General features: G+C 42.2%; 1 protein-coding gene, 1 non-coding gene and 1 pseudogene across 3 annotated transcripts in view; 2 read left to right on the top strand and 1 right to left on the bottom strand.

The window, feature by feature from the left end:
• Positions 1–18,953, bottom strand: part of LOC144492929 (SLAIN motif-containing protein-like) — a 30,073-nt gene extending 11,120 nt beyond the window's left edge. Inside the window, exons 1-4 of one of the 2 annotated variants that reach the window (XM_078211573.1) lie at positions 18,389–18,953; positions 11,535–11,680; positions 8,170–8,319; positions 1,222–1,362 (exon numbers count right to left, since the gene is read on the bottom strand). In XM_078211573.1, coding sequence (XP_078067699.1) covers positions 1,222–1,362; positions 8,170–8,319; positions 11,535–11,680; positions 18,389–18,876 — 925 coding nt within the window. In that variant the 5' untranslated portion in view covers positions 18,877–18,953. The remainder of the gene's footprint in view (positions 1–1,221; positions 1,363–8,169; positions 8,320–11,534; positions 11,681–18,388) is intronic. The other variant, XM_078211574.1, reaches the window with a different exon arrangement.
• LOC144493278 (U2 spliceosomal RNA) lies at positions 10,395–10,584 on the top strand. Its single transcript, XR_013497719.1, has one exon. It is a non-coding gene; the product is annotated as a U2 spliceosomal RNA (small nuclear RNA).
• On the top strand, positions 17,022–17,225 carry LOC144493291 (U2 spliceosomal RNA; annotated as a pseudogene).
• Positions 18,954–23,136: the final 4,183 nt, after the last annotated feature.

Genomic DNA, 23,136 nt, shown 5'->3' with positions numbered 1-23,136 from the left:
TGTGGAATGGACTGCCTGCAGGGATAGTGGAGTCAGAAACTTTAGGAACATTTAAGAAGCTATTGGATAGGCACATGGAGTACTTCAGGATGATAGGGAGGAAATAGCTTGATCTGGGTTTCAGACAAAGCTCGGCACAACATCGTGGGCCGAAGGGCCTGTTCTGTGCTGTACTGTTCTATGTCTATATGCCTTCTTCACCACCTGCGCTGCCACCTTCAAGGATTTGTGGACTTGCACATCTAGGTCCCTCTGTGTTTCTATACTCTTGATGGCTCTGCCATTTATTGTATAACTCCCCCCTACATTAGTTCTTCCAAAATGCATCACTTCGCATTTATTTGTAAGACATGTGGTACAGTTTTGGTCTCCATACCCAAGTAAGGATACACTCTTGCCTTGGAGGCAGTACAGTGAAGATGCACAATATAAGATAGCCTTCAAATCCCAGGGACCTATGAGGAGAGGCTGATAAAATTGGACCCTTAACTCTGGAGTTTAGGAAACATCGATGGGAGCAGGAGGAAGCCATTTGGCCCTTCGAGTCTAATCCGCCATTCATTACGATCATGGCTAATCGTCCAACTCAATAGCCTAAATCCTGCTTTTTTCCCCCCCATAACTTTTGATCCCATTCGCCCCAAGTCTATATCTAGTCGCCTCTTGAATACATTCAATGTTTTGGCATCAACTACTTCCTGCGGTAATGAATTTACAGGCTCAGCACTCTCTGGGTGAAGAAATGTCTCCTCACTTCATCCTAAATGGTCTACCCTGAATCCTCAGACTATGACCCCTTAGGAGATTGAGAGATGATCTCATTGAAACATACAAGAAGCTGAAGGGGGTTGACAGAGATCGTCTCACTTGGCTGGGGTATACAGAACACGGGAGGAGTCTCAGTATAAAGGGGCCAATCATTTAGGATTGGGAGGAGGAGAAATTTCTTCAATCAAAGAGTTTGTGAATTTTTGGAATTCTCCACAGAATGGAGAATATTCCGTTGTTGAATATATTTAAGGTAGAGATCAACAGATATTTGCTCTTGCAGGGAATCAAGGGATTCAGGGAAGAACTCAGCCATGGTTGAAGGGCCATATGGTTTCCTCCTGTTCCTATTATGTTCTGATGCAGTGTTCCACCTGCCACAGCCTGGCTGTGCCACTGTAGACACATTACACATTGAAAAGTTAATACTGTGCTTTGTATATTTCCACTTACTTTCTTCCTGTAATCGAGCCATAATCTGGACATCTGTCAGATCTTGCAATTTATACCCCATGGAGATAGAGTCATCAGAAGTACTTAACTCACTGTCAATGGATGACTGGGAACTCAGTGCCGAGTGAATGGTTGGACAGCCTTCAGGATCAAAGAAATGGGCAGAACAAAAACATGAAAAGTAATAATTAGCTAACAAAAGCAGAGTTACAGGAACTAATTTACAGAAGTAGTCAAATCCAATGGACAGGAGGTAGATACAATTTTTTAAAAATGCAAATGCAATCTGGTGCTTAATTTGCCTTCTGGCTCCAACAGTCTTTTAAATTAGCCTTCAAAATCATTAGTAACAATTCGGTCCACTACTTATTTTTCTCCAATGCACATTTGTCACATACAAGGTACATCATCATGGATGAGCATTCAAAATCTATTGTACATGCCAAATATCCAAGTTCAATGAGTCCTGGCAAAATACCAATTGAGTTGATGTGAATATTTCACTTCGACATGTCACTCCATGGGCTTTTTGATTAAAGTCACAAAACCAACATTGATAACAAACAATGTAGCCAAAAGACTCACTGTAGAGCAAGCAGGAACGCTAATCAAAACGCAGATTTGACTCAGTCAACTATATTTGGTGGTATTGAACTGGAGTTGATGTTTATTGCTTTTACTTTTCTCTATATGATTTGTTGAAGTGTGGGAGACATCTGGAATTGCATTTCTAAAGAAACACTTCCACACAATTAATCAGATAAATGTGGATGGGATTGGTGAATTCACTAACGTGCTCCAAGCCTCCATATTTAGAGGATTACACACATTATTTTGCAACTCAGCAAGTCTGCTTGGGCAATTTAAAATGTTACCCAATACTGACCTACCAATAAATCCCAAAGCACGCACTGAAAGGAGATATTTTTGGGTTTGCAATTGCTGAGAAAATGAACCAATCATTCTTTTTATGAAAGGACAAATTCCACTTCCAAATGTCCAGAGAAGTTAAAATCAAGTTGGATCATACTGGCAAAATGAACACTGATAGAATAGTTTAAAAAAGGTACTTTTCCCTTTGCTAGTTTTCAGTTTGAAATATGTAACTGACAAGTTTGGGATTTATTTTCATTTGATAAATTCATTCAAAATTTATGCATCTTGATGTATTGGAACCCTTGGATTTCCCTCTGCCTAGTGAGGCATGAATGAAGAAAGAGGCATTAGAACAATAATCTCCAGTGTTAAATAGAGTTCAATTGCAGATACGAATTTGAACGTCAAGATAGACTTGAACAGTTTGCAAATAAGACTTAGGATGCAATTCCCGTGAAGAAACTTCTTTTGCATATAATCTTGCAAACAAAACACATCTTGCCGTCTCTTGCTTTTAAAAGCACATTTAATTTAATTAACTAAAACAGAACTTGCTGGAAAATCAGGTCTGACAGCATCTGTGGAGAGAATACAGAGCCAATATTGAGTTAGGATCTTCATCTGAGCTGCAACATTCTATTTCCTGTCTTCAGCTCTGACGAAGGGTCATCAAGACTCAAAATGTTGGCCCTATTCTTTCTTCACAAATGCTGTCAGGCAGGCAGAGATTTTCCAGCATTTTCTGTTTCTGATTCCAGTATTTTGCTTTTGTATCAGGTTGGAACATGAATGTTTGGGCACCAGCTATTGGATGCTGCCTCTAGGTGAACTTCAAACAAAAAGAACATGAAAGTAGCCAAAAGTAGAATAGTCCAAACTACCAGTAAATGCAAGTGAAGCACAAAGTTTAAGAAAATTTAACTACAGGGGATTGCTTGTAAATATTTAGAATGATAAAAAAAATCACAACTTTGCCATTAAAACTGGAAATGTGGGGAAGTTATTGGAGTGTTCCTGACATCAGGAAGCGACCTCTATAAAAGTCCTTCAGAAGAAAATGGGGTCAAAGATTTTACCAAAGTCATCTTTTTTTAAAATTGCACAAAATCAAAAACTACCAAGAGTCGCAAGTCAAAACTTCAGCATTTTTAAATTAAATATTTCGCAGTTTGCAAAAGGACTGAATTATGTATCTGTAGAATTTTTTTTTTTAAAAAGTATTTCCATCTCTGAACCATCATGCATTTAAAACGATGAGAAGTGACTTTTAAAATTAATTTTAACCAAAGGTGTTAAATTATGACAATTGCTTTGGCAATTTATTCCCAGTTTTAAAAAAGTTACTAAGAGGACACTCAAAGAATTATAGTATAATCATTAATGGTCCCAGCCATAAAACCTATATCTTAAATCAAAGGCATTACCTATAACCATGGTGCAGCTACACCACTCAATAGGTCTAAAAGTGCAGCATAATGATTAACCTTTTATTCCCAGGGTAAAAACACAGCTCTTACTTTTTTCATTTTAATTCAATCCAACAGGAAAACATTTGGGAGCCACAAATAAAGATGCTAAAAGAACCACTCGTGGCTCTGGAACTCTTGGTCCTAACCTCAAGTAGCTGGAACGAAACCCTAGAACCTTCTGTCCCAATTACTGTCCGCTGTTTTTCCCCCCCCAAAAATAACATGTCAATGTTGGACAAAGACTGTACTGGACTCGGTGGCGTAGGTTTCTCCACTGAGGCTCACATAAGAATGAATACATTGACTGTTATTAATGGCATGTCTGTAGGACCATACTACATGGAAGAGTCAAATATTTGAGAAGTCTTCATTACTTAAACTTTCCTGTACATTAAAATCAAGATGCGGAGATACATAAAATCAAGACAGTTCAACAATCTTGAAGGATAGTGCAGGGAGACAAGCTATTAAATTAAGGATACTTTTATACGAGAGGTGACACATTTTACACCGCACATAACAGTCTGCTACCTTCCCAGATCCTTCCGAATGGCACCAACCACTTCACAAAATTGAGACTGGATTTCAATATTAGTGAGCTTGGCACTGCTGTTTCCCGCCTCTCCAGGATAATGTCATTACGCCTCCATAAAAGTGGTTCAGGCACAGCAATAACAAAGGAGAGCTAGGAGCGAGTACCACTGTGGGGGGAGGGGGAAGAGGGTCTCAGCTGCTGCCATGGTGCAGGATGGGGTGATGGGGGAGCGTGGCAGTCTGGAGGTTCTCACGTCGTGGGTGACCCCTGAGGGGTTGCACATTAGGTTGAATCCCCCCTGATGTCACCCTGGTTGCCCTGTCCACTGGACAGGCTCAGTGGTTTATTGCTGCCTTCCATCCCAGGTCCCACTAACAGTTACAAGCACCAGGTCTCGCAGCCGTTGCCCCAACCACAGGAGCTCTGCAGGTGTCAACACGGCTCCTCTCCTCACACCACGTGGACTCTGCATTGCCACTGTAAGGAGCAACCAGTCGGATGGAAGAGGGTGCTTCTCAATCATCAGCCTGAACTACAAGCAATTTCTGGGAGGCAGTGGACCAGATGTCCAGGTGGATGCATGCAGATCTCTGGCTCAAGGATTCCCTTATGCTCTTCGTGCACGCCATGGTGAGGATATGGCAAGGGTCAGCAGCCTATTGACATGGCACCAAGTATCGTGTCAGGCTGCCAGATTCAGACTCAACTCACAGGTTGTTGGGAGAGACTGAGGGGCCACGGCAGCCAAGGACAACTTGGGCTCGAGTCCACAGCAAAGGTACAGGGGGCCGCCAGCTGGGGCAAGGACCAGGCCACCTATCTGCAATTACATTCACTTTGAGGTGCACCAGGTCCAGCAGGATGCCCGGGGTGCAGGCTTCGCCAACATCACCAGGATGCCCATGTGCAGGGGACTATCAACAGCATGCACATCGCTCTGCAAGCACAGTATGGTCAAGGAGTGTCCTTCATTAATCGAAAGAGGTTCCATTCACCCAATGTTCAGATTGTATGCGAGACCTTATGTGAGATGACTGTTGGAATACCATGCATGTGTGCATGCCACCCAGGGAGCATGCACATTAGCTTCACCCCGAGGATCTTGGACAACCCCGGGGTCTTCAGGGGCCACTCCAGGCTGCCAGGACGGCTCATTTAGGGCGGGGGGCCAACTACATACTGTCATGGCTGATGACGCCAGTGCGGAGGCTCCACATCGATGTGGAGACCTGTTACAATGAGGCCCACGCTGCCACCTGGTCCACTATTGAGTGGTGCAGGCAGCTCCTGAAGATGCGGTTTGGCTGCCGAAACCACTCTGGTGGTGCCCTGCACTACAGCCCAAGGATGTCCCGCATCGTGGTGATCTGCTGTATGCTTCACAAGCTGCTGCAGCAGCAGGTAGACATCCTGGAGGAGGAAAAGGTGGACGCCCTGGTGAAGGATATGGAACCTGAGGAGGAGCCCAAGGATGGAGGTGACTACAAGGGTTCGGCAGGACATGATGGCAAGGGAGAGCCTCTGATTAGGTGGTGAGGTGTACTGCAGACTCTAAGCGGCACACTGTGATGCTGCCTTGGTGCAACACAAGTCTGACTCCTAACATTTCTCTGGCTGCACAGTGTCATCCTTGCCCACATCTGAATGAGGATTGGGGCATCACTGTGACCCAATGCCCCGGAGGGGGTGGGGGATAGGCCATCCAAGGCTGTCTGTCACTATGGGCCTACATAGCGAATTTGTAAGTGGACAATTACCAAAACCCCAACTAGTGCATGCCTTCGCCCATGCCCTCTTGGTGACCCTACAACTTCTTAACCCTTTCATGGCCTACCTCTATGTCTAGGTGCTTCCCCCACACAGAGGTGGAGGCAGTCAGCTGTTTTCCATCCTCTTTGGTCTGTGATGCCCTTGGCACCCCCTGGAGGGCCTAGACCTGGAGGGCCCTGGCTGACTTAGAACAAAGAACAGGACAGGAACAGCCCTGTGCCAGCACATGATGCTTTTCTAAACTAAAGATCTTTTGCCTCCATGTGGTCCACATCCCTCTATTTCCTGCCTATTAATGTACCTGTTAGGATGCCTCTTAAATGTTGCTATTGTATCTGCTCTACAACCTCCTCCGTCAGTGCATTCCAGGCACTTACCACCCTCCATGTAAAAAAAAACTCGCTTCTCATCTCCTTTAAAATTTCCCCCTTTTACCTTAAACCTATGCCCCCTAGTAATTGACATTTCTACCCCAGCCCTTGAATGTTCCCGCCTCCATCTAATGTACATCTGTGGCAATCTCTCAGAAGCGTCAGCACTAAAATGTTCCACCGAGATGACTGTATCTGTGCTGATAGGTGCATTCCTTGGAGCTTCCCTCCAGGATATCGACGAGGTTCACAGCAGGGATGCCAACTCCTGACAGACCAACTTCAGGGTCACAGCGGGGACGCCAATTCCTGATGGACCAACCTCAGTGGGACTGTCTCCTGCAAAAGAGGACACATCTGGGCAGGTGTGCATGTGCGTGTCTGGGAGTGCACCAACATGGACATTCCAGGCATGATGGACAGGATGGGATGGACACTCACCCTTGCTGCCCAATCGAGGTCATTCATTTTCTTTCTGCACTGGCCCTTGGTCTTCCACTGCCGCTGCCACTGCTGACCAGGCCACATTGCCAGCCCGACCTCTGGGTCCCCGACCATCTCTGGGGAAGAAGATGGCCCTCCTCTCCTCCACCGTGTGCAACAACCATCCCAACTCGCCCTCCGTGAATCGTGGAGCAGCTCTACAAGGTGCCATCTTTCTGGCGTGACTGACTTTGAGCGCATAGTTAGTGTTTAAATGTAGCTGCAGTCACTTTGGGCGAGTCACACACCTAGAGCCTCCATGATGGCGTGATTCACATGGAGTCTCTTTCATTGCACTAAGTGTCGAAAGATTGCGATGCAGGGCACACCCAAGAGACTTGTGCGGAACACCTGTTTTCTTGCCGTTATGACATTTCCGCCCATTGTCATTTATTTTTTTCATCCTATTTATTACACAATTCATTAATTACACAAAATTGGAGAGATCGTACACGACATCCATGCACACCTCTCAATTCCACCTTAAACAGCAGCCGTACAAGACTTGTATCCTTCACCAGTCACTTTTAAATCTAGTGTCAAATTTTGGTACAATGGCTATCCATCGTGTTCTGAATAGTTCAATACATTATGTGTTTGAACCCTGAATTACTGCAACCACAAAGGCCCTACACTCAATTCTTAATCTGAAAAATGACAAACTTAGTTGGTCGCAAAGCAGAATAGCAATGGAAACGGCATAATTTGTATTAGCATTCACGTGATCAGGGATTCTGTTTTGTTCATTAGGCTACATTCCCGACTAGAAATTACATGCCAACATCTGGTGAAGACAGGAATATATTAAGAAATAATGCCTCCCAAGAACAAACAGCATTTCTCACATTCACCACCCTTCAATTTACGAACATTTTGGAAGGACTTAGGAAATATTAACAAATGCATCAGATATAGAGGTGCCATGTAAAGTTCTAAACTTTCAATTCAGAAAGAAATTCTCCTTATGGAGGAACTGGCCACTAAATTTATGAAACTACTAATAATTTTGTATATACCTATTTTGGGAGAAATGCATTCCATCTAATGTACCTCTGGCAACGTTATCAAAATAAACAATCCCAGTTCAACTAAAGGAAAAGTTCCTACTGCCAACCAGTGCTATTATAGTCTGTATTTAGCTTCTAATTTCAGATATTTTGAAAGCAAGATAACGTGCACAGTATATAGTATGCAAACTCAAAGTAATAATTTATTTTGAAAGTAAAAAATATGCAAATGTCCTGGGACTAACAGGCTAATGAGTATTCATGAAAGCCATGCAGCTAAGCAACATCCGCCATGCATTTATTTTAAAATCTTGAAACCTGGAAGAAGTTCCAACAGAACATGCACATGTCTGTACAAAGTTTTTTTTTTAAAGCATTGTTAACAGTTCAAAATATTTTTAAAATTTGCGCTTGATTAATGGACAGGTGTACCATACCTGAACTGCCATGGGTTAGTACTGGTTTAGTAGACGTTTTGAGGAAACCAGAAGAGTTTAAAAGATTGCTACACGAAGTGACATCTGTATTGGAGCTATAAGCACAGGCTGAAGAAAACGGAGTGCAATAGATGTTTCTCCATCTGTTGGCTAGAATGGAAAATCAGAAATGCATGCATAATTAGACAGGCATGACGGTTGCATTGACACTGTACTTCAAAAAGTAATCTGAACCAAACACATTGGTATCCTCTTGTCTTTTTCTGTATTCATATATAGAGAAATGATCATCCTGTACTGTACAAGTTTTGAGGGCAAGTTGCTTTATTTGTAGAATGGAAAAACTCTAATAAAAATATATTTAAAAAGTAATCCAGCTCTGGTTCAGATTTACTTCTAGATTAGTATGGAGGAACTCTCACTGCCTCAATGCTGAAATGAGTCAGTTCATGGATTGTCGAGCTAGGCTATGTTTGAAAAACTTGGTATTGCTCTTAAAACTTCCAACTTGGGAGACAATGACCAAAAATGGATTATTAGAAGGGGGTGGATTAACTCCACTCAGCTCGTCACTCAATGGAAATGTTGAAGCAATGAAACAAAATCTATCACACCGCACCAGGTAAGATACTTAAAGCTATCTCCCATACACCACTGCAAATATATCATTCCTATTTCTTGGTGCAAATTCAGATTGGCTGAAATGGTGGTATGCTCCATAGAATCATAGAACCCGTACAGTGCAGGAGGTGTCCATTCAGCCAACCAAGCCTGCACCAGCAACAGAAAATGTCAGACCTGCTGAGAATTTTCAGCATTTTCTATCTCTTTGTAAACTGTTTGCATAAAATAAGACTAACAAAAATATTACACATTTGCTATCTACATCTAATGACCTGGTCATCCAGCAAAGACCTGGGCCAATCTACCCTCCACTTGAAGAAATGCAAACTATTACACTTTCCCCACTAGATTAAAAAATGCATATTGTAACATAGTAATACACGGCATTTAAAACTCCCTTCAGGACATGAAATAGTGCTCATAACAATTTTGTTCATCGAATGCCAAATCAGATTTCATTTTCTACAGTTTTGAAATTCACTGTCATTACTTTTACTCAGACTGTGTATGTTCAAAGCTTCTACGTTGGACATTTCCTGACTGGACCAAAACTGCTCTCGTCCGGTTGTTTTGAATATGCTTTACATGTATTTACATATTAGCAACAAAGTCACATATGCTAGGATTATACTCCTAAACATGTCGTTCAAGCTTAGCCAGATACTCCATTCACAAAAACGTAGGCATCTGCACCTTAAACTCACATTGAACAACACAGAAAACAAATGGAATGAAATATTGTAGACAGCATTCTCATACATTTCCAGTTTGCATTGCACTGTCACCACTCATGGTTCTTAGTGACCAGAACACACACAATGTAGGCAACCCAGAAAGATTTCAAAAGCTCACATTGTCATTTGAGTTGGATGAAGCAATGTCCACTCTTCACGAAAGGAAGTGATAAAATGGGAAACTAAATGCAAAGTCAGACTTGCATTTATTTTGCACATTTTACGACCACCAGATATCAAAGTGTTTTACAGCCAATGATGTACATAGTCACTTCATTATATCCATGAACTTAATTATTTGACAGTTGTATCATGGCCAGTGCACTTATTTCTGAAGAGTGGAATCACTTTGCGCATTGGGCAGCACAGTGGTTAACGCTGCTGCCTCACAGCACCAGGCATCTGGGTTCAATTCCAGCCTCAGGTGGCTTCCTGTGTCCTCCCATACCTGCATGGTTTCCTCCGACACTCCAAAGATGTGGGGGTTAGGTTGATTGGCCATTGTAAGTTGTCCCTTAGTGTCAGGGAGATTAGCAGAGTAAAAACATGGGCCTGGATGGGATTGTCAGTGCAGGCTCAATGGCCTCCTCCTGCACTGTAGGGGTTCTATCATTCATAACAACGCAACTGAATGTTTTTGTCAACTTTGCTTAGCAGCCTTACTGTTAAATCACAGGATTTTCACAGTAACTTCATTGCAGTGTTAATATAAGCCTACTTGTGACACTAATAAATATAACTAAAAAATCATTGGTAAGGATGATGAAAGAGTGCTGTATTGAAGGTCTCCTCGCTGCTCATGTGGAGGCAAGAAACTCGATGGTACTCCCGAATACTACCAAATTCTTATTTGTTGATTGTGGGATAGTCGCTTCTCGGCTTTTTGGCTAAGATCAAGTGTAGTATCAGCATGCTGTACTTGGTTGAAGTCATTAGGTTACATTTCAGCTTCATTTGAAGCAATTTTTAAAAACAGCATCTCGGCCTTTTGGCTAAGATGCAAATGAGATCAAGCTTTGGAGGAGGTGCAATGCCTACTCCAATCAGCTTGGATCATGTAGATCTAGCCCAAGACAGGAGGTGAGAGCCCCGTCTTGTCAGCTTGGCTCAGGAATGCCTCATTTGTGGAGACTCTGAATTGGACTTAATTTGATTGAATTGGATTTTTAAAAAAAATTTGTTGATTGTGGGATAGTTTAACTAACGATTTTCTTAATAGGAAGAAATGAGGAGCCATTGAGGAGCATGGGGAATTAGATCGGTGTACAAAAATTTAAGAAGTTTCATCCTAGTTAGCAATAAAATTAAATGGAACCCAAGGAGAAAACTCCTTAAAAAAGACAATCTGCTAAAAACTGGTATCAGGAATATCAAAGCAAGCAGATTCATTCCTGAGACCACAGAGTGTGCAATGCTGCCACATTAAAGTTTCAGAATTGGCTCTGTGCACTAAAGGAACTGTTCCACTATACTCTGCAGTCACTACAATGTACTAACAGTTGAAAAGGTTTCACTGTAACTTGTAGAAGACTCAAATGCGAGAGACAGAATGACTAGATAAAATAAACTGACTTGTAAAAAAAACTATTAGACAGTCTAGAATTGCACATATCTGCTGCAATATCAAGACCATACTGGGATCAAGATCAAGAAGAATAGATATTTACAGGATTAAGAAAAATCAGACAAGATTATTTTAAAATGTATCCATTGGATGTGGGCCTGGGTTTCATGATCACTAGTCCAGTGACATTACCACTACTACACCACCAGCTTAACATCTACAAATCAAGAAGTCAAAAACATCTTATAAAGGGACTTGTAATTCAGACATGTTTTTATATTTGGTCAACCTTCCAATTACAAGTAACCATAAAGCTAGAGATGTTGCTGCTCAGGCAATGTCTCAATAAAGCATGACAATTTCTCCTTTAAGATCCACCAAAAAAAATACATAACTATCATATGTAAACAAAGTATTACATCCAGTGTGCATGCACAACTTACCTTGATCGAGTCTGCAAATGAGACTGCGGCAGGCAGCTTCAGTCTCTGGGCTTGGGTGATCAAGCACCTGTCTACACCAATTCAGAGGGTGTTGTGCCTTCTGATCTGCGTCTGTTGCTGCAGTCTTCTTTGGTGAAACATATAACCTTTTTCATTTAAAGAAAGATATTAAAAACTCCTTCCCCAGACTGACAATTTGCATTAAGTGTGGACAGCAGGAAAGTACAAGGATAATCTTGGGATTTGTCTCAAGCCCAATATCTTTACCAAGTTTCCCTTGTTGATTTTGATTGCTTAAACTTTTTTTGGCTACACAATTGCCAATTTATGGATGAACAATTAAAATTTCTAACAATTCAAGTGGATTGTGGAAAGATTGAAACATGTTAAGAGATTCAATGTTCATGCTCAAAATCTACAAGAGATTGTCAATGTAAATTGACAATGTAAACTTGTATTGAAGAACCTATCCTTGCCAAAACCAGAACGAAAAAAGTGTTTCAAGGAGATGAGAGCATAGGGAGTCTAAAGGCCTACATTATATTAAACTTTGAAGCACATTGAGGCTATATGTTAAGTGGTGCTGTTAGATATTACACAAAAGTTATACTGAGTTACATTTTGGCAAAAACCACAATTTTACTATATCAAAAGACCCTTTCAGAACATTATTACAAAGTTAAACATCTTTGGAATCAGATTGTATTTATATTCGAATTCATCACTACCTAAACCCAATGGTTCCTTAATAATTATTTTGTTCTGAATCTAATGAGGGGCTTGGAGAGGGGGCAACAGAAGTAGACCCAATTAATGGCCCTGAATTTGTGTTCGTGAGGCTATGAATGCTTAACTGTAATTATGGCATAAATTGGACAGGAATTCCCAGAGTATAAGAGCGCAATTAAACCCAAAAACCCAGAAGCTGTGGTCCAAGCCATTTTTCTCCTCCACAGGAGAAATAATAATAAATTCTGTAGTTAAATTAGTGTACAGGGCACGTCATTGTGGTACTTAACAACTAGTTACAGCAGAAAATGTTGGGACTGTCACATTCACGTGGAAGTGAACTTTTACTAGCATGATCAGTCATAATTATGGTCAAATAAACTTTCTGGCCCTGAAATTTTCCTTTGACAAGTCTCATTCTTTGAAAATCCAATTAGCGTTGAAGATTTTAAAAGTTTTTTTTTCGCTTTGTCAGGTGTTGCGATGATGAGTAGAGTAATTGTAGATTGGTTTTGTAAAACACGAGGGAAAGGATTGCATGGTCCCTTTAAAAGGTGGTGCCTTTTCTGTGCTTAGAAAATAAAAAGAAATGCAAGTACATAGACAGTACCCAAAATGAAATATTTGTATCGAAAGGCCAGGCAGCAGTGTTACCAAGACAACAAACAGGCTTTTGAATATTTTTAAATTCAGCCAATCAAATTTGAATTAGGCACTTGGATATCAAGAACCAATTGTGGGGGATATGGATATGATATAATCATAGAGGCAACAGAGGGGAGAGCAATTGCCATCGGTAGTTACTGGCAGAGACAGAAGTGCTAGCTCTCATGGGAAAGCACCATCTCGATAGAAATGGTACCAAAGCAGAAAGAAGTTGCATACAGAAGAATCAACAGCAAAGGCCCAGAATATTCTGGAAGACACAAAACCTGGGTGTGATTTAGAGAACGACTGAATTTCTATTTTTTTGTTAACAACTAGGAATTACATTTATCTGAATAATATTCCATTAGAATCATGTTTTAGTCAGTTTAATAGTCTAGTTAACTTGTTCACTGTTTGTTAGATAAATAAATTGTTACTTGTTGACTTTAGAGTGTCAGGGAGTTATTTTGATTTAACCACTAAATGTCGCCAAAGAGCAGATCGTACTACTTCACACACACTTTGACTGATCATGAGACGAGGTACTCCTTGGAGTGATTAGGTGTTAGTTCTCAGGGGGAAATCCACCTCTACTTTATAACAATATCTCTCTCAACCCATCTTTATTTCGTTTGGAATATGATTTAGATCCAATTTGTGCATGTTGCTTTATATTTCCTGGTTTGGATTCTGCCCAATCCACAGAGGATTCTTCAATTTGGTTGGGTGAAGAACATTGTTGTTTCTTGCCCTTCTCACATTTACCACAGATCCTGTGGAGGATGCTGCCCAATGAAGGCAAATCTATTCTCAAAAGTCCATGGATAAACTGTGGGCAGCTGTCAGAGTAGCGATGTACAAGCGCTCCTTCACTGCGGATCACAAAATCCAGGGATAATATCAGGAACTAGGAAAAGAAAATAAACTTAATTGGCTAGTTTTTATATCCCCAGAAAATTGCACTTCACAGAAAAAGATTTCCTTCTGATCAATTTGCACACAATAAGGCCAATGAACAACTAAGCGATAAAATGACAATCTGCTAGATAAGACCCAAAAATATGCTGCATGAATCAGTGTGGGAGATACACCAGTGTTATACTCAAAGATGTGGAATGGGAATCACTATAGAAAAGGAGGGAAGAAATAGACTGACCACTAATATGGAATGGACTGTTGGGAATTAGCAGAAACAGGTGAGGAGTGCCCTCTGGCAACAATAAAGTAGGAAACAGGCACCCACATAAACTATAAAGACCATGGAACTGGAAATCCCTGACCAAACGGATTGACGGTTGGTCCAGCGGATTTTCAGTCCCATCCATGACAATTCCCACCATGGGAAGGATTGGAAAGTCCCAGCCTATTTGTTTCCAAGACATCACATCAACAATCTTTATTCCCAAGGACAATACCACAATGTAACAAGCTGTCAAAGGAAGTGGTCACAGCTCCATCACTTGAAACCTTCAAGACCCAGTTTTTGATTATTTCTATTTATAAACTTCCATTCCCAGGATTATCATTTTCAGCAGCTCATGCCTGGTCTGATTAGTGGTATCTATATAAATGTTGGCAGAAGACAGTATTAGTCAGTGATGCCTACACGATTAAAGCACAGGAGAAATTAAAATAAAAACAAAGTACTGGAAAAACTGAAGAGGGTCTGGCAGCATAGTTAATACATGACCCCTTTAGAACTGGACAAATGTTGAAAAAGATATTGGGGGAATTCACTGCTCTTCAAAATAAATGGCAAAATATTTTACATTCCATTTGAACTAGTGTGCATGGCTTCAATTTAGCATCCCAGTTAAAACACATTATATTGGCCCTGGTCTTTTAGTCAGTGGCAGGGCAGGAGTATCTTTTTATACTGGGGCAACTGGATTGTCCTGACTCCAGCACTAAGTCAAGAGGCCTAGCAACAAAGCACAACCGCAGCGAAGCCAGGCCCCTTTTATTGTCACAAACTGAAAACATGCCCCTTGAGATCTGTCTTGTGTCTGGTGAATTTCACTGCTTTGAAATGGACCCAATCTGAACATTGTCAGAGAATACAGCAGGATATAGATAGGCTAGAAAATTGGGCGGAGAAATGGCAGATGGAATTTAATCCAGATAAATGCGAAGTGATGCATTTTGGTAGATCTAATGCAGGGGGGAGCTATACAATAAATGGCAGAACCATCAGGAGTATAGGCACACACAGGGATTTGGGTGTGCAAGTACACAGATCCTTAAAGATGGCAACACAGATAGAAAAGGTGGTGAAGGCAGCATCTGGCATGCTTGCCGTTATTGGACAGGGCATAGAGTATAAAAGTTGGCATATGATGTTGCAGTTACATAGAACGTTGGTTAGGCCACATTTGGAATACTGTGTCCAGTTCTGGTCGCTACACTACCAGAAGGACGTGGAGGCTTTGGAGAGAGTGCAGAAAAGGTTTACCAGGATGTTGCCTGGTATGGAGGGTATTAGCTATGAGGTGAGATTGAGTAAACTAGGGTTGTTCTCCCTGGAAAGACGGAGGTTGAGGGGAAACCTAATAGAAGTTTATAAAATTATGAAGGGCATAGATAGGGTGAACAGTTGGAAGCTTTTTCCCAGGTTGGAAATGACAAACACAAGGGGTCACAAGTTCAAGGTAAGGGGGGCAAGGTTCAATACAGATATGCAGGGGACGTATTTTACAGAGGATGGTGGGGGCCTGGAATGCACTACCAAGCAAGGTGGTTGAGGCAAACACGCTAGGATCATTCAAGACTTATCTTGATAGCCACATGAGCAGACTGGGAATAGAGGGATACAAACGGATGGTCTAGTTAGGAGCACATGATCGGTGCAGGCTTGGAGGGCTGAAGGGCTTGTTCCTGTGCTGTATTGTTCTTTGTTGGACCCGTTTTTGTACAGCACCCCTTCCCAAATCCTGTGCTCCCATCAGTGCTCTAGAAAACAAAGCTCACCTTCTCTGCACCCATGCTCAACACCCCTCCCCCCCCCTCCCGATTATGTTCAACTGCACCCCACCCCCCAACCAAACAATGTCCAACCCTCTCACTGGACAACAATAAAAACCTTTGAGGCCATCCTAACAGCAGGAACAGCAACTTGTTAATGTGGGTCCTAGAGTATCCTGGATTAAATTTCTGAGCAAGTTCCAAACATCAAGATCAAGCATCTGATGCCAAGGTCAGCGTCGGAGACATTCTCTGAAATGTCTGAACAATGCAGTTCTGCCTATTGGAGTCTTAGAATCCCCAGCTAAATATTGCATGTGCATGGGTTGGGGCTGCTTCAGGGTCCTGATGGACAACAGAGACGAGCACCTGAAATGTTCACTATGTTTCTATTGGAAGATACAACTATTCTTCAGTATTTCATGAAACATTACCTAGATTTCACGCTCACAGACTGCAATTGGAAAGAAATGCTATCACTGAGCTAAACTATCAAGAGGTAATCACATTTCAGCTTCGCACACACCTTATTGCAGCTCACCTTTGACATCTACATTTGGTAGATTCTTACAGTATGAAAAGCACTAAATTTAGTGTTTCAGTCCTTTATCTCCTCCCCCCATTACTTTCACAGAAACAAGAAGCAAAAGTAGGCCATTCAGCCCTTTGAGCCTGCTCTGTCAATCATTTTGATCATGGCTGATCGAATTCAATATCCTGATTCCCCCTCTCCCATATCCCTTTAGCCCCAAGATCCAACTTCTTCTTGAAATCAAACAACACAATTCCACCCTCAAAAAACAGTACAAGTCTGCAGTTACCATATTTTGGACAACAACATTCCGAATAATCGAGCAGCCTACTGAAGGACTAACTATTAAAAACGTTTACTGAGCAACAAAAGCAGACAACCACAGCTACCTTGTCGTATTCTACCAAGACCTCACTGCCCCTTTAAAAAAAAATCAACTTCAATTGTTGCATTGTTCTCACTATCCAATGTGCCTGTGGGACCATTTCACCAATCTCATCCTTGCCCACACTGCCACTCTGGATTGCCAGCTCAGCTAACCCACTACTGCCACATTTAACTCCATGCAAGCCAACAATCATCTCGCTCCATATTCCTTCTGAATATCTGCTCATGTGATCGCTTCTCTGCCTTTTGGCCAAGATCAAGTGTAGTATGGATTGGATGCTGCACTTGGTTGAGGTCATTAGGTTACACTGAAGCTTCATACGTTTCATATGAAGCAATTTTTTAAAGCGGCATCTCGGCCTTTTGGCTAAGATGCAAATGAGCTCAGGTCTTGGAGGAGGTATTGCTTTCCCTCCTCCAATCAGCTTCGCTCATGTAGATCGGGCCCAGGACAGGGTGATTTGGTCGCTTGCCCTGTCTTGTCAGTCTGGATCGGAAATGTCTCAACTTGCTGAGACTCTGAATTGGATTTGATTTGATTGAATTGGAAAAGTACAAGACCTAACAACCTTCTCGGGTTATTTTAAAGAGCAGGGGTTCATCCTAGTGTCCTGTTCAATATTGACTACCATCAGAAAATGAATCAATTTGTACAACTTTTGTAGAACCTGCAGCAGTCCAAAGATATGCGGGTTAGGTGGATTGGCCATGCTAAATTGCTGATTAGTGTCGGGGCACTAGTAGGGTAAAATGCATGGGGTTACCGGGATAGGGTCCAGTGGGATTGTGGTCGGCGCACACTTGATGGGCTGAATGGCCTCCTTCTGCACTGTAGGACCCTATGGAACTTTTGGATAAATTAACTGCCATGGTTCCCTTCAGTGATCTCTACACTTAAGAACGTAGTTGTGTACCGACGGAAATTCCTCCTTAATACATGCTGCATCTCTCTCTCTTTAAGATGCTCCCTAATAGTGTGGTTACGGTCACTCGTTTTAGTGTCTCCATGTCACATTTTGTCTGATCCCACCCATGTTACCATGTGAACAACATTATGGGAATGCATGTTGCTGCATCCCAGTCAGTCAGTTAGACTTTTCAACTGATCGATTGCCTAAAAATCAATTAACTAAAAAATTTACTCAAACTTCTTCCACAATGTTATACTTGAACATAATCGATTGAAAACTACTATCATAAATAAATTTAACACCACAGCCAATATGAGCAGTAACTTTCCCGCCAATACTTCAGTGTTACCTTTGTCTCATAATAGGTCAATTTACGCTTATAAAACGATACTTCAAAATCTACAACCGGATTAAGACATTGTGAAGAAGGGAACAAGTTATCCTCTAGTTACTTAATGGGGAAATAACGTGGGAAGTTTACAAATGATCCGAGGCGACTCTAAACATTTGATCGATGCAATTCCTGCCGAGGACGTATTCCTTCGGCAGAAATGTCCTAAAACTAACCGGGGAAGATACTGCACCAGGATTTGACAGCAGGGATTATAAATTAAAGTTTAAATTGTCGGGAAAGGAGTAGTGCGAGTACAGACTGGTTAGTGCAACCACGTATGGACAGCGCTTACCAGCTGTCCTCCTCCACGGCGCCCAGGTCCGGCTCCAGATCCAGGACATCCTCCTCCAAATAAACAAGAGGCGGCTGCTCCTCCCCCGCCTCCGGGCAGCACCTGCGGACACCCGGGAGGACGCTGTTCGATACCTCCACCTTCCAGCTGCTCAGCAATGCTTCACAGTCCTTCAGCAGCGGGTGGTCGGGGCTCAGCTCCACATCGAGGATGTCGGCTGCACATTCGCTGAGGGCCCCGTTAGCCGGCGGAGGCGGCAGCCCGTCCCCGCCGCCGCCGCCGAGCCCCTTCCCCCCGCGGCCGCTTCGACACCGGAGCTGCTCATTCTGCAGCTCCAGCTTCCTAACCAAATCCTGCAGCTTCTTCACCTCTTTGTCCGCATCGGGCAGCGGCGACGACGACGACACGATGGCGGCCGCGCATCCCGAGCCGGCTGGTACCCCGGGATCGGTTCCCCCCTCGGACTCCGCTGCGCTCGGCCCCACCATTTGTGAGAGTCGGCGCACCTCACGGTCCAACCGCCCGCGTCGCCATTTTAGATAAAGGCGACCTCTGACCCCGCCCCGGACATGCGCCACGCGCCCGGCGCGCACGCGCACCCGCTGCCGGCGGGGGTTGGCGCCAAATCGGTCCATGGTTTCAAAAGAATGAATGAACGTGCGGGCAACAACCAATCAGGAGCCGCGCACTGTGGATACTGCGCCTCCGCCACTCACTGCACTTGCTGCAAACAATGCCTCTGTACCATTTGCTTCAACCACTCCCAGCTGGAGTTCCACATTCTCACCACTCTCTGGGTTAAAGACGCTTCTTTTGCTTTACCTATTGGATTTCTTGATGACCTCTAGTTATGTTTATCCCCACGAAAGAGAAAATTCACTCTGTTTCCACATGACCAAAAAACTTCCATAATTTTAAAGACCTCTTTTAGGTAACCACTCAACCATCTTTTTTAAAAAGAGACAGTGCCAGTCAATCTTCCTGTACATTTGTGGTATAATTCTTGTAAATCTGTGCCCTCTTTATCCCTTTTTAGAATATGGTGAATAGAACCGCGTGCAATTTTCTGAATGTGGTCCAACCAAAGTTCGAAACGGTTTAGCATAACTGCCCACTTTTCTTTGTACTAAGTTCCTTTTATTCCTCCACCCGTTAAGCTCATGCCTTCCATAAAGTCACCATTCTATTGCCAGCCCCATTTTGTGTTGAATATCATTTACCAATTATTTGTCCATTCTGCAGGTTTAATGATGTCCTGTTATTTGTTGTATTCCTTCCGAGTACCTACTATCCTCCCCTAATCTGTGTTTTTGATTCCACAGTTCAATTCATTAATGTAAATTGTGAACAGCAGAGGTCACAGCACTGATTCATGTAGGAATGTCACTACTCATCTTCTGCCACTATAAATAGCTACTCTTTACTCCAACTGTGTTTTTGGTCTTGAATAACAATGTGTTTTTCCACGTGTCATTTAAATCCACATTCTGACTTTATACTGGGCACCTTACCAAAGGCATTTTGATAATCCAGATAAATTACATATATGGCATCACTTTGACAAAGGGTCATCTGGATGCGAAACATCAGCTCTCTTCTCTCCTTACAGATGCTGCCAGACCTGCTGAGATTTTCCAGCATTTTCTCTTTTGGTTTCAGATTCCAGCATCTGCAGTAATTTGCTTTAATACTGCAACTGTCTACTTTGTTTCTCCTCAAAAATTCAATAAGGTAGTCAAGCAAGAATTCCCCTTTTTAAAATCCATACTATTATATTTTTCTTTTCTGTTTTTCTATTCTCACCTTTCATTGGGTTCCCATTGTTTTTCCTACTATTGATATTAAGCTGCCTGGTCTATAAAATGAAAATACAAAGCTCCATTTGTGCCAGGCTTGTGTTCTCAGCACCCTCCTTTACTGTAATGAGGCATGGATAACTTATGCAAGCTAAGAAAAGCAGCTGAGCAGCTTCTACCTCTGATAAATATCAGATAAGAATATTCTGGCAAGACAGAGTGCTGAATATTTAAGCGTGTCAGCATGCAGGGATCCCCAGCATGTTTCCTTCCTTTAGTCAGTGGCAACTCCATTAACTGGGTCGTGTGAGCAGAATGAATGAATGCTGCATCCCCAAAGATATGCTCTATAGTGAGCTTGTTATTGACATAAGACTAACAGATCACCCATGATCAGTAATACAAGGATGTCTGCAAGTGACTCCTCGAGTTGATTAGGATCAGAGTTGATGCAGAGGAAGTCCTAGCTGCTGACCAGAGTGGCAGTAGACAAGCTATCAGGGACAGTTTGGAATAAGCAAAGGTCAAAAGGAGAATCTGCTTGAAGAAAAAAAGGTATCAGTCGACCTCAGGCCAACACCTTTCATCTGTGCCAGCTGCAGAAGGGACAAACCACTCATAAATCAGTCTGTACAGCCATAATGGACGACATTCGATACAGAAGTGACATACACCCTAGACACAGTTCATCATCTCCAGAAATAGACAGATTAAAATAATAATCTAGAATTCCCTGTGCATGTATGTCCCCCTTCTTAAATATAAGAATTCTTAGCCATTCACTAGTCCTCTGGCTCTACACCATTTTCTAAAGAATTATTAACTGTGTGTAGTAATGCCCTGCTATCCTGATCCCTCAATTGCTCCCTTAAGTTTTTTTTAAATCCCATTAGTATTTAGTTCTTTCTTTTTGGCAGAATATATTTTTCCTGCACTCTGTTGAACACCATTTTAAATGTTTGATACAGTTGTTCTACATCATTGCCTATTTTATTTTCCAAAGTTCTATTCTGCTATCATCTAAGATCATGGTGAATGCTTGTCTTCTCGATTAGAGAGAGGTATGCAGAGGTGTGCCTCAGGGTCAGGGACCACTGTTCTTTTTGATATACATAAAAAATCTGGATTTGGGTATACAGAGCACTACCACCATTGCAGATGACACAAATCTCAAATATAGTAAACAAGCATTTTCTTTTTTAATTGAATGCTCTCCACCAGACTCTCATTATTTGAGCCACAGAGTGCAAGGTCACCTCCCACAACATGCAGAACATTCAATAACCATGGACAGCTGCTGAATACAGATTCATGGCAAGCCCAAAACTACTTTCCCAGTGCATGATAAACATCTTGAAGCATTTCAAGTGCCTTGCTAGGTTGAATGGCATTGTACACTATAGCCTGAACTGTGTATCTAGGGACATTGCAGTTTGCACAATTTTGGAATACAATAGGGAATAGCTGGAGCATCCAGATGAGGTAGAAGATCTAATTGCTGAAGTCCCTTTGTGGGCTAGAAGCATATGCCAGATTCTCTACAAGATCTTTTCGTAAGTATAGGATAAGACTGCAGCACAGGACAATAACTGGACGGCCAGAACATTGAGAGGACTAGTAAATTGTGCAAATTCTTTTATCTGCTAAAGCAAAATTCCGTCGTATAATTGATACTGTAATAACCGGACATGTTAAGTTGCTGGAGTTCAGTATTTATGATGACCGGGCTCCAGCAGGCGACCATTTTTAAATGGGTCAAGTATACATCTCTGCAATGGCACTGAACATTGTAGTAAGCAGCGCTAATTCCAAGTTCTGATTTGCAAAAAGCTCATGCTGCCCTTTGTGTGTGTGTCGGGGATGGGATGGAAGGGGACAGTAGATATACAGTAAGCAGGGCCTTTTTATGGATTCAGTGGCTCCAAGATGACAAACACAGTACAAATTTTCAGAATCAAGTCAATTTTCTGTGGCACACTTAAGACATCCGAGTCTCCCGTCAGAATAAAGAGTTTCTACTCATCTACTCCCAACCTCCAAAAAAGTGCAGGTACGTTACAGTCGTGAAAAAATAGTTTCTCCCTCTGTTGGTCCCTCAGAGTTTTCTAATGTGGATTGTTAAAAGATGCAAACACGAGATATTAATACAGTTTTACTTGTTAGAAGGCAGCATGGTGGCACAGTGATTAGCACTGCTACCTCACAGTGCCAGAGACCTGGGTTCAATTCCAGCCTCGGGTCACTGTCTATGTGGAGTTTGCACATTCTCCCCATGTCTGCGTGGGTTTCCTCCGGGTGCTCCAGTTTCCTCCCACAGTCCAAAGATGTGTGGGTTAGGTTGATTGGCCATGCTAAATTGACCCTAGTGGCAGGGGGATTAGCAGGGTAAATATGTAGGGTTACGGGAATAGGGTCTGGGTGGGATTGTGCTCAGTGCAGACTTGATGGGCCGAATAGCCTCTTTCTGCACTGTTGGGATTCTATGATAATAGAACAGCAGAAATAAACATTTACAACACAATCATAATTAACAATTAGTCTGTGCCATTTTTAAGTCCAAAAAGGTGCTCTTTTGTCTTGTTTGAGTACTAATCATTAGATGCCTGCTGGGATTTACCTCTGGAATTGATAATCCAGGAGCTCCGAATATACTTCTCATGCCCAATGTAGAAGTCCTCTTCTATAGGCATGCCCTTGTTCGCCAAGATGCAAAATGTGACCATATTCATAGAATAAATGATATCATAGTGAACTTTTTATTGTTACTGGATCACATATATGACTACCATTACATTTGACAGAGACATTTTCTATAACAATCTCAAATAATAAAGAAAGTCTTATTTATGGTACAGTTATTAAAACACATCACCAATACTTGTGCTTCTGTAAATCAGTTGAAATACAGCATCAGAAATCACTTCACAAAGGACCAAATAGATAAACATTTCC

This window comes from Mustelus asterias, chromosome 4 (genome assembly GCF_964213995.1).
Source record: "Mustelus asterias chromosome 4, sMusAst1.hap1.1, whole genome shotgun sequence".
NCBI lineage: Eukaryota > Metazoa > Chordata > Chondrichthyes > Carcharhiniformes > Triakidae > Mustelus > Mustelus asterias.
This window is presented reverse-complemented; position numbering and strand designations above follow the sequence as displayed.